Raw genomic sequence first — 12426 nt, forward strand, 5'->3', positions numbered from 1 at the left:
ATGCCCCCAGCAGCAATTTCCCAGGTAAATTCCTCTCTAGGATGACACCACCCTTTCTTGCAGCCTCCCCATCAACAAGCTAAAAGTGTCCCAGTCTCTATCACATGTCCATTAGACTTTGTGCTTCAAAGTCTGAACTGCTCATCCCACGCACCAGGGTTGCTAGTTTTGATTCTTCCTGTTATTAGTGGGATTTTTTCTCCTTTTTTGCCTTTAAACTTTGATTTATATATTCTCAAATCACAACTCAAAAAAAAAAAAACCTAACAAAATCAATATCCTTTTCCTACAGATCAGTATTTAAGGATAACCAGGGGAATGTGGATAGAGACTCAAGATTTTCTCCTCTGTACAAGCAAGAAAGCAACAAGATTTCCACTGAAGACCTGATTAAACTGGTATCAGAGTATAGGAGGTATGAATTTGGGGCACTATTATAATAAAGCAAGATTTGGCACCATTTTGATGATTTCTATGTGGTCATTGTAAAAAGGCATTGAATTCTCAATAAACCCACTGTTCAAACTAAACCAGACTCTCACTCAACCAAAAAGGATAATCTTCATGCTACTTTACAAGCTGCTAGATTGTACCCTAAATGCAGTCTTCCAGAAAACAGCGAAGGGATTTGCAATGTTAAGAAGTATTTGAGTGTTACCAGAGAAGAAAAGACTGTCAGAATAGGAAAAAGGAAACAATTATGGGAATTTGAAGTCAGTGAGTTCACTATCCACCCACTAGCCTCCTTGTTGTTTATGTAAATTTTAATAACAGGTTTTCAGATTGTGTGATGGGCATAAATTCTCAATCCTTTCTTATTCCATCCCCCCCATTTTTAGTTATTAAATATTTTTTCTCTCCATGTGCAAGAATAAACATTTTGAGGATTCTTTTAAAAATTTGCATTTAGCAAAACTGATAATAACATAATGGTGGAACAGAATCTTGATGGTTGATCCCAGGAAACTCAATTGAGGATGTATCTTTCTTAAAATTCAGAGAATTTAAGACTTGAAAGGATCTCCTTGGTCATCTGGTCTAACCAATACCAAAAGGGGATCATAAACATAGCATTCCTGATAAGTTTTCTGCTTAATGAACTCTAGAGGGAGGAACCTATTAACTATCAATATATTCCATTCTAATTTTGGTCAGTTTTGATGTTTAGAAAGTTTTTTTGTTTTGTTTTCTTTTCCTGACAATAAATCTAAATTTGATTCTTTGTGATTTTCACTCCAGAATCTAATTTGAGTTCTTTGGAGTCAAAAAAAGCAAGTACAATCCCTCTTCTATGTGACCTCACCTCAAATACTTGAACACACATGTACACACACACACACACACACACACACACACACACACACACACACACACCCCTTCTCTAATATAAACATCTCTTTTCTTCAATCTTCATTAACATGAGTTTAATATGATACTTTCCACATGGTAAATTCTCAATAAATGTTTGTTGACTGATTCAAGACCCTTCACCATCCTAATTGCCCTCTTCTAGGCACTCTCCACATTATTAATGTCTCTTTTAAACCATGTCACTCAGAACTGAACAGTTGTCCAGATGGAGTCTAGACAGGACAGAGAGATATTATTCCTGGAAGTTATACCTCTAATACAGCCCAAGTTTATATTAGTTTTGGGGCTGCTACCTCACATTGCTGATTCATACTAAGCATTCCTCCAAAACTCCAGGATTTTGTTTTTCAGACAAACTATTTTCTTAAATTTCTCCTTCTTCATGTATTTTTCTGTCAGATTACATTTATTCATACTCAATTTCATCTTTTAGATTCAACTCAATGTGCTAATCTTAAGATTTTTTTGATCCAATGTGTTAGTTATTGCTTGAAACTTTGCATATTTGCATTTTTTGATTAGTATATTATAGATTTATCCAAAGCATTGATAAAAGTATTTAATGGAAAAAGGTCAAGTATTGACCCCTGAACTACTTCATTGGGGACCTCATGACAAATGGGCACCAAACCATTTTTATTACAACTACTCTTGAAACAAACCTTTATCAGTTCTAAAAAGAACTAACTGTATGTTTTGTTCCACATCTCTTCCTCTTCTCCTCAACAATAGTAAGAAATACTTTAACAATCTGCTATGCTAAAATCTTTGTAAACTATATTTACATTTCCCAGGGCAGCTAGGTGGCACAGTGGATAAAGCACTGGTCCTGGAGTCAGGAGTACCTGGGTTCAAATCCAGTCTCAGACACTTGATAATTACCTAGCTGTGTGGCCTTGGGCAAGCCACTTAACCCCATTTGCCTTGCAAAAAAAAAAAAAAAAAAAACATGAAACTATATTTACATTTCCCTGTTCTAATAATTCAGTAATCCTGATAAAATTAGAAATAATGTTATTCTGACATGTCCTCTCCTCAATGAAGTCATGTTGGCTCCTTGCAATCTGTTTCCTTTTCTGGGTGCTAATTAGCCATCTCTTTAATAATCTGTTCTGGAATTTTTCTAAAAATCATACAAACAAGCTTCATAACATATTGCTATTGGCCTATAGCCTAAGCAATCACTTAAATAGAAAAAAATTGACCTACTTAAAACAATAACTACATTCTCTGATGAATTTCTGAAGTCTGTTTTATATAAAATTATTTGGATTACTCGATTGTCCAGAAAGATAGCTAGAGATGGAGAGATGGAGAGACATAGCTATAAATGTAGATAAACTCATCTATAATTTGAAGTAAGAGACAATGAGGCATAGAAATAGAAGGATAGTCTTAAAGTGTCAGAGATTTGAGTTCATGACCTACCTTTGATATTGTAGGATATAGTCTTGAGTTGGAGGTCTTGTATTCATATTCTACCTCTGATGCTTAATATTAGCAAACACTTGAACAAGACACCTGATTCTCAGGTTCCTCATCTGTTAAACTGGGAGATTATATTTGTGGCCTTATATCTGTGACACGTATAGCTTTAGATAGATGACCATATACATACTAGCTTTGGGGCCATGGGCAAGACACCTAAGTTCTAAATGTTTCCAGACAATACTCTAAGAATCTAAGTGATATATGTGCCTATCTTTATCATTGGAAGGAGTTTCCAAATAAACACTTAGCTCCACCAATAAAAGCAGCTCTGAGGGAACAAAATCCATAGATAAAGTTAAAATAAACATAGTAAGTGTTCATTTAACTCTCTCCACCTTGACTCTTCCCTAGTTATTTCTTTCAATATCATTTTAGGTTTTCCTTTCTAGAAATAAAAAACCAAAATATACCAAAGTGTTATAGATTAGTAGTGGTCTTCTACATTCTGTGCCAGAAGCTCCCCTACTTTGTCATGAATAATCAAGAGCTGACTAATTTACTGCTGTATTTCAGTGATAAGTCATTATTATTCTCATCATTTGCTTTCTTGGTATATTTTCTTATTTTTAGGGCAGACAAGATAAGCAAAACGCAGATCATTCCTGGATGCCTGGATATTTCAGTTGAAAATGTACCTTTGGAGCATCCAAGTATGATAAGTCATCATCATTGATTGTAGCCTTTTAAAAATTAATCCTAATATTTTTTGGATGGAAGCAGAGATTTGGAGTGGCAGGTTAAAATCAAAGTCATCTTTGTCTTGACATCCTTGCATGTCTTCTTTCTTCTTTCACCAAGGTTGATTGTAAATGCATAGAACAAAAACCATAATCAAGTATGTGGGTTATATCACTTGTATGAATACAACTAGTTAATAATTAGTGAACCCCAACCCCTCCCATTACAAATAAAGGAAAGTCTCTTCCTCACAGTATGGTCAGAAGTCCCATTGATTTGCATAGGTTTTTATTTATAATATAACATGGTACCTATATACAAGATAGATAGAGTCAATTTAGTATAGTTAATAGAGGGCTGACCTTGGAGTCAGGAAGACCTGGTTTAAATCTGGTTTCTGATGAATATTAGTTGCATCTTAAGCTCTCATCCCAATAATTCTCTGAGTACAAGTTACAGATACTTGCTGGTCTACATTCAGGAGAAGGAATGTCCAAACTGGGAATTCCCCACCCTGATGAATCATAGATCCAAATGCTCCCCAAACTACAGCACTCCCATCAAAAAAAAAAATCTAATCTGGTAAATGGGGCATTGGGCATTTTATGAAAAAGAACATGAGATTATATAGAGTTATTCTTTACCTCTTCCATACATGCCTATAGAAGCTTTCTCTTTATTATAAAAGTATCTCTTGAAATATTACTATAGAATTCTTTATCCTCCTTTATTATTAGAGACAGTTAAGTAGTACAGTGGATAGATAGGGTGTTGGGCCTGGAGTCAGGAAACTTGATTTCAAAGATGGTTTAATATTCTTATTAACTATGTGATTCTGATTAAGTCCATTGATGTCTATCTGCTCCAGTTTCCTGTAAAATGATAGCACCTATCTCCCAAGATTATTTATGAGGATCAAATGAGATAATATTTGTTTGCAAATCATTAAGTACTATGTAAATACCAGCTATTTGGAGAACATTATATGATATCTTCATTATTTTTAACCATGCTCATTTCTCTCCTGGATTTTTGCCATGCAATTATTTTAGCATGAGATATAGCAGGGAATCTAATCCAAGCCATCTGCTCTCAACTACCTTAGTATTTATACTGGGCTGTTTCCTTTGACTGTTCAAGGAATAAGACTTTTTATCTGTCCTTGAGCTTAGGAAAGAAAAAAAATGATTTTAAAAATGTATGACTAAAATATTATTTAAGAGAGAAATGTGAGGTAGAAGAGAAGTTAGAACTCTCTTCTTTATCATTAAAAATGAATTGCAATTTACTAATTCCAAATCTATTTATCTGCAGCATACACACACACACACACACACACACACACACACACACACACACACACACAAACAAACACAGAGAGAGAATTTGGTTGTGGGATTGAGATCTTTGGAAATGGTTTAAAATGTCTTTGAGACATTCCTCTGCTATCTCCCAAGTGTCATAGACTTTGCGTATACAATTGCTAAGGGGTGAAGAGGGAGTTCATTGCAAAAATGGAAGATAGTCATTTATACACAAAGAGGAGATTAAATGCCTTGGGGAACCCCTACAATTAGAGGTTGGAGACACACCATGTACACACATATTTTCTGGGTTGAGAGATTGCACTGAAATCCCTTCAAGAAAGTTGATCCAGGAGCACCTAGGTGGCACAGTGGATAGAGTACTGACCCTGGAGTCAGGAGTACCTGAGTTCAAATCCAGCCTCAGACACTTAATAATTACCTAGCTGTGTGGCTTTGGGCAAGCCACTTAACCCCATTGCCTTGCCAAAATAAAAAAGAAAAAGAAAGAAAGGTTGATCCAACAAAAAACACAACTAATAGTTTTATATTCTCTCCTTTTAAAGACTGTGTGACCTCATCCTTTATCCCTATCAAGCCTTTTGATGTGATGGTTCAAGAGGAGCCAACAGTAGAAGTGGAAGAATTTGTTTATGATTCAACCAAGTATTCCCGGCCTTATAGGGTTTATAAAAACCAAATTTATGTCTATCCAAAGCACCTCAAATATGATGGACAGAAATGTTTCAACAAGGTAAGCCTTCCCTTACTTGGAGTACCTTAAACATTTTGCCCTTCATAACATCTACATCAGAGGGAGCAAATCTGGAAAGAGAAATTACAAAGTACTGAGAATCATAAGTTATTTCAGGGAAAATGATTATTTTTGAACTGCAGTGGGATTCCCATTGGTATTATAAAGAAGAAAACTATTTTGTGACTTATGCTAACAATCTTTTCTGAAGTTCACCCTAAAAATTTTCTTTTGACTGCATTTTTATTGTAGCTTTTAAATGTACTCTGGGGTAAAAAAGGTCATGTCTAAATCCTATTGTTTTTGGACTTTTGTCTTGTGTAATGAGTATAATGCTGTTTTAAAAAAATTCCAGAATCTGCTGCTATGCTTCTCAACCCCATGATGAAGGTCATGTGAAATGTGTTCTTTGGTATGAATAGGGGCTACTTATTTCAAACACTTGAATTTTTTTTGTGATGTTAACTGAATAACAAATTATAACTTCTCTTTCCCCTTGCTATTTCAGGCACGAAACATAACTGTGTGCATTGAATTCAGAAACTCAGATGAAGAAGGTGCCAAGCCAGTGAAGGTGAGCCAAGACACCAAAGAGTCACAGAATAAAAAGAAAATGGGAAAGAAATAGCACACTTCCTCAAACCCAAAGAGGGATATATTTTATTTGAATTTATTTGAAAAGAGAACAATTTAATAATTTGTTTCAGATTTCCTGAATTGAACTTTTTAAAAAAAATTAGTAATCATTAGCTGGAGCCATTGGAAATGTCAGCCTCAAGGCACTGCTGAGACTTGAAATGATTTAAAAAGAAAATTTCTTTGTTTCCAATAAATGTGAAGAGCTTCCCCTTGAGAAATAGTTGCCCTTTACCAGAAAAGAGCCCAGCTCTCACCTCCTGGATGTTTGATTTAAAATATTGTTTAGTGGGCCAGACTTCCAAAGCTTTGTTCTGGGAGACCAACCCTACTATAAGCTGATTACCAACCCAAAGACCATTGGACATTTATACTAGTGGAAGGCATGCCTGTGGGATCAAATAAGAACTCCAAGTTAAGTAGTTTTGAAGTTAGAATGTGAAATTATATCCCTTATTCTATTAATATGACTCTACAGGATCAATTAAACTATGTATGATACATAGAATTCTATTATCTACATAATCCCTGAAGTACATTTAACCCAAAGATGGCTTTCAAGGTTTCTTTTGTTTATATTTTTCATGTTATAAGGTTATGAAAATGTGGAAAAAGAAAATGTGGGGGGTTTTTCTATAGAAAAAATCTTTAGGAAACCTAGAATTACACAACCGTATCCCCTAGATTGGGGTGAAGGACGAGTTGCCATTTTTCTATCCTAAATTTACTATGAAACTTCACTCTGTAAATCTTTTTAGTGCTGACTATATAGAAGGCACTATGCTATGCACAGTGATAGAACGACAAAACTAAATAGTCCCTGCCGTCATCAAGGTTACGTTCTATTGGGAGTGAAGATGGAGTGGGATATAATATAAAAGTTTAAAAAAATACAAACCATGCAAAATAATACAAATTAATGTTAAGAGGTAGAAAGCACTAGCAGCTGGAGAAGATAGGCAGAAGACAGGAATTTCATGAGGTCAATTTGAAACTGTAATATATTCCATACATGAGTGACCACCTACATACTCTGGGTCCTAATTACACTATTAAACTGACTTCAGAATTATCCAAAATGATGGTAGGCTGCTGAATGTTAGTGAATTAGCAGTAATGTCAATAGCTTGCATTTATGTAATACCTTATGATTACAAATGCTTTCTTATACTATTTAACCAAACAATCCATAAGCATTTATTAAGTGTCTATTGTTTGCTTGACTCTGGACTAGGCACTGGGAATATAAATTCAGAGAAAGAAACAATCTCTGATCTCCAAAAATTTTAATTCTTTTAACATGCTGAGAAAGTAGGCAGGAAATATATCTGTTTTATAGATTAAGAAAATAAGACTCAGAATAGTTACATGATTTATTCAAGATTCCATAGCAAATTAAAGGGTAGAGTCAAGTTTTTAACCCACATTTTTGTGAGAACGAAAGAAATCATGATCCAATGGGCACTGTATGGAAAGTATAAGCCATCAGCATTTTTTTAAAACCAAACTTAAATTAAGAGAAAAAAGCTAAAAACTGAATTGTAATCCAAAGTCAAATTGTGAGGCTTTTCCTAAAACAGGAGATTGAAATACGAGACTTGGAGATGTGATAAGCAAAGGGTGTCTCCTTTTATAACACATTTTGATAGTCAAAATTAATTAATTAATTAATTAAACAATGGGGAAAGAAGTATTAGAAATTGCCTATATATGACTAATAGCAGTGAAATTAAGGTCTGAAGAAGTTACATACCTGGTTATCCGTCAAAAATAAACCAAGAATTGTATTCTGGGGAATTGTATACTGGGTGAGACCTATTTGAAACTATCCCTCATTTTTATCAACTGTGTCACTAAAGGTCAATCATTTACATTTTCTGAAACTCAGTTTTCTCGTGTGTAAAATGAGGCTAATATCTGTAGTTATCTTTCTCACTTGGTTTGAGGATCAAGTGAGACAATATATGTAAAACATCTAGCATACCTTTAAGTAATACAGAAATGTCATTTATTGTTATTATTATTATTATTATTATTATTATTATTATTATTATAGAATACATCTTTATGCTTGTTCAACATATAATTTTTTTTTAAACAGTGTATTTATGGAAAACCCGGAGGGCCACTGTTTACTACTGCAGCATACACAGCTGTACTTCATCATTCACAGAATCCTGACTTCTCTGACGAGGTGAGTTCACTGTTCATAATCCTAGATGTTGGTCAATAAATATATTTATGTTTAAAAATGTTTTGTTTCATATTTATATTTATGTTTTTAAAATGTGATTTCTTGATTGCAAAAAACCATAATGATAACTGATTTCAGTGAGTCTCTGGCAGGTCATTTTTAAACAAGCATTTTCATCTATACTTAAGTCTTATCCACATCCAATATTTTACCAACTCTGAATTTTTGAAATTTCATTTCTCATTTCTTAATCTAAATCCTCACTCAAGTAGCCAATCAACCCCCAATTGTTGCTTGACCAGAGATTCATAGAAAACCAGAGGCCCTGACAATCACAAAAATCTCAGCAACTTTACATGAGTGAATCGCTGTCCTTTAATGGCTCAGTGTTAATGGAACTGAGGGAATGAGATGGGAACAGAGGAAAGAGTGATCTCATTTGTTAATTGCTGTGATAAAGGAAGATCACTTCTTTCCACAGCTAGAGTATCCTACCATCCTCTCACAGATCATAGGGAAAAAAAAGACACCACCATCCTAGGACAACACAGAGTAATAGATTAACTCTCAGTTCACCAGCAATAAATTCCCTTTCTTCAAAATGCTACTAATAATAAAACACTGATTTTTTTAATATTTCATATTTTCATATTGCTATATAATTTAATTTTTAAAATAAATCTTATTATACTTTAGCAGAAGCCATGATAATTTTCTCTGTGTCATTCCAGTTTTATTATATGTGCTGCCAAAGCAATTGTACTGAATTTTGAGGAACTAGAAGCCAGGCACTAAAATCCTACTGAAGCCAATTTGACCATTTGAAGTGTTAAGACATTGGTCCTATGAAGAAATAGGTAGATTCTTGGGCTGAGAATCAGGAAGACATGATTTCATAGATCATGCCACTAGTTGTATGACCCTGCTCAAGTCACTTTTCTCAATAACTCAGACTCCCTAGGACTTTAGCTGCTATCAAATAGAATTGTCTAAGAACTGGATGAATGGACTACCTCAATAGGTGGCAGAATTCCACCCCATACGAGATTTTTAGGCAGAGCATGGATAGTTACTAGTTGGGTTTATAATTCAGGGATCCCTTTTGAAATTGGGTTGGAGTGAGTCGTAGCTGACATTCCCTCTGATTCTCTAATTCTATGAATATCTGATCTACTAAATCATAAAAAGATATTTGCAACTATGTGGCCTATAGACAGCTAAATGCAAGTAATCTTGCAGAGTATTTCTAGGTCAGATCTTCTGATTTAAAGTTCCCAAGATCCTGTTCTTTCCTAAATTAAACATTTTTTCAATAGTGCACACAATTAAAAAAACATTTAACATCTTTTTTGAGATTTTGTTTTGGCATAAATGTAATTTATCTAGCTACAGAATATTAATGTAAAATAACAGTTCTAAATTACCATATTTATGTTGTTCCTAATATTTTATGTCCTAGTTGAAGACAGAGCAAATCACTCAATCAAGTTTGATGGTTTTTTTGGTTTTTATTTTGGTTGTTACCCTTGAATCTCTGTACTTTAGAGCTGATACTCTGATAAGATCTGGTGTTTGCTTCCTGGAGTTTTAGCACAATATTTTCCTAAGTGACCAATTGAATATTTCTTGGAAGTACAAGTTTTCTGAATGCTTATTTATTATCTAATTCTTAGAATATTTTCACCTGATTTGGTAATGTTATCACATTATCATGCTGATAAAGAATTTGTATTTTTACAAAATGAGGATTAAAACATATTCAATCATTTCATTAATATTTTTGCTATTATACAATCATTTTTTTCAGCCATGTCTGACTCTTCATGATCCTATTTAGGGTTTTCTTGGCAAAGATACTGGAGGAGTCTGCCATTTCCTTCTCCAGTTCATTTTTACAGATAAGAACAATAGGCAAATAGAGTGCAAGGACTTGCCAGGATCACAGAGCTATTATGAGTCTGAGACCAGATTTGAACTTAGGAAGATGAGTCTTCCTGACTTGGGCTGTCATTATATACACTGCCATACCTAGTAATCTTTAGGAAATTCTCACATGAGAAAATTCCTTCTACCAACACAGATCAGCATTTTTTCTGTAAATAGGAATTTCAGGTCAAAAAAATTTCCCCACATGAGTCAAACAGCACCATGATATAGTAAGGAAGGACCCAGGTTCAGACAACTTAATGAATATGTGACCCTGGCCAAATCCTTTAACTTAAATGAAGAGATTATATTTCTAAGATCCCTTCCTTGTCTAAGTCCTATGAGGTTCATCAAATAACACTTCTTAAAAAAAAGGAGAAAAAGTATAAATGAAAAGGAAGCATAAATTGATTGATTGTTAATTAATCTATTGATTAGTTGCCTAATTAATTAATTGATGGACAGTGATTGAGAGTCACATCAGGACATTACAGAATAAAGAATTAACTAATCTAAGCCACTGGTATAGTGGATGTAGAATTAGCCTTACGGGAGGAAGATCTGAGTTTAAAACTGACGGTACTATCTTTGTGATCCTGGCTAAGTTACAGTGTTCTCAACACTTTCCTAAAAGCAACAACAAACAACAATAGCAATGTGTATACAGCACTTACTATATACTAGAGCACTGTACTAAGCACTTCACAATTATTACTTTATTGGATCTTCTCAACAGCCCTAAGAGGCAAGTGCTGTTATTATCACCAGTTTAGAGATGAGCAAACTGAGGCCAACAGAATTTAAGTGACTTTCCCAGAGTCATACATCTAGTATATTAAGGCTAGTGCTCTCTTCACTGTATGACCAAACTTCTCTGTCTATAAGTTACAGAAAATGTGGGGACCGATGTTAGTAGGAATTTCCTCACCTACTATTGCTAAACACTTTCTAATTATCTCATTTGATCCTCCCCAGTTTTAGGAGGTGCTATTATTATCCCTATTTTACCTCTGATGAAATCAGGTAAAGTGACTTGCCCAGGATCACACAGTTAGCAAGCATCTAAGGTTGGATTTAAACTCAGGTCTTCCTTATTCTGGATTCAACTCTATCTACTGTGCTACCTAGCTGCCTGTGAAATGAAAGGCCCAGTCTCTATCATGATCTTAGCATGAAATTCAGTTCTTATTAAGCTAGCATCATCATTTTACTTACCTTAAATGACTCCTTTTTATTGCAGGTGAAAATTGAACTGCCCACACAACTCCATGAGAAACATCATATATTGTTTTCCTTTTATCACATCACATGTGACATCAATGCAAAATCTAATGCTAAAAAGAAGGAGGCTCTGGAAACATCAGGTACTGAGCAAAGTCCTACACAGAGACACAAGTCCAGGTTGCTTGCATGAATAAAAAGTATTTTAAATGACTTGGATTTGTTGAATTATTTCATGTGAAATTCAACTGTTCAAAAGTCATAATTGTCTTTTTTTTGTTTCTTTTTTTTGATAAATATGTATAGTCAAGAAAAAAAGCCCACATTGGCTATGTCCAAGACATAGATAGATAGATAGATAGATAGATAGATAGATAGATAGATAGATAGATAGATAGATAGATAGATAATAGATAGATAGAGATATAGTTAAATGTCTGTCTCCATCCATATTCTCAGTTCATCACCATTCTCAAGAAATGACTTACATCTATCTATCTATTTGTCTATATCTTCGACTATTTACCACAAAGTTTCTTGGTGAAAAATATTCTCTATTTCTCTTCTCTTGAACAGTTGGCTACGCTTGGCTTCCTTTGATGAAAGGGGATCAGCTAGTATCTAAAGAATATACTATCCCAGTAGCAACTATTCTGCCTCCTAATTACTTAAGCCTTCAAGATTCTGCAACTGGAAAGGTATTCTATATGCCAGTGGTATTCAAGGGACTGAAGCCTGTTTTGCTCAGGGTTGGCTTATTGACATTAGAAATATCCTTGTTATAAAAGTACTTTTCCTTATATCATTAGCCTGTTTCTCCAGGTATTGTAGTAAAGTAGGTATTTTCTTCT

At 34.3% G+C, this 12426-nt stretch overlaps 1 protein-coding gene and 1 non-coding gene across 2 annotated transcripts in view; one reads left to right on the forward strand and one right to left on the reverse strand.

Annotated features, from left to right (window-relative positions):
• The window catches only part of DOCK10 (dedicator of cytokinesis 10), a 392886-nt gene that overhangs the window by 294690 nt on the left and 85770 nt on the right, over positions 1 to 12426 (forward strand). The window contains exons 15-21 of the mRNA XM_074192737.1: positions 293 to 415; positions 3433 to 3512; positions 5411 to 5598; positions 6107 to 6172; positions 8336 to 8428; positions 11595 to 11718; positions 12152 to 12273. Coding sequence (XP_074048838.1) covers positions 293 to 415; positions 3433 to 3512; positions 5411 to 5598; positions 6107 to 6172; positions 8336 to 8428; positions 11595 to 11718; positions 12152 to 12273 — 796 coding nt within the window. The remainder of the gene's footprint in view (positions 1 to 292; positions 416 to 3432; positions 3513 to 5410; positions 5599 to 6106; positions 6173 to 8335; positions 8429 to 11594; positions 11719 to 12151; positions 12274 to 12426) is intronic.
• Positions 9083 to 9185, reverse strand: LOC141492392 (U6 spliceosomal RNA). The gene has a single exon (XR_012469875.1). It is a non-coding gene; the product is annotated as a U6 spliceosomal RNA (small nuclear RNA).

Source organism: Macrotis lagotis, chromosome 6 (genome assembly GCF_037893015.1).
Source record: "Macrotis lagotis isolate mMagLag1 chromosome 6, bilby.v1.9.chrom.fasta, whole genome shotgun sequence".
NCBI lineage: Eukaryota > Metazoa > Chordata > Mammalia > Peramelemorphia > Peramelidae > Macrotis > Macrotis lagotis.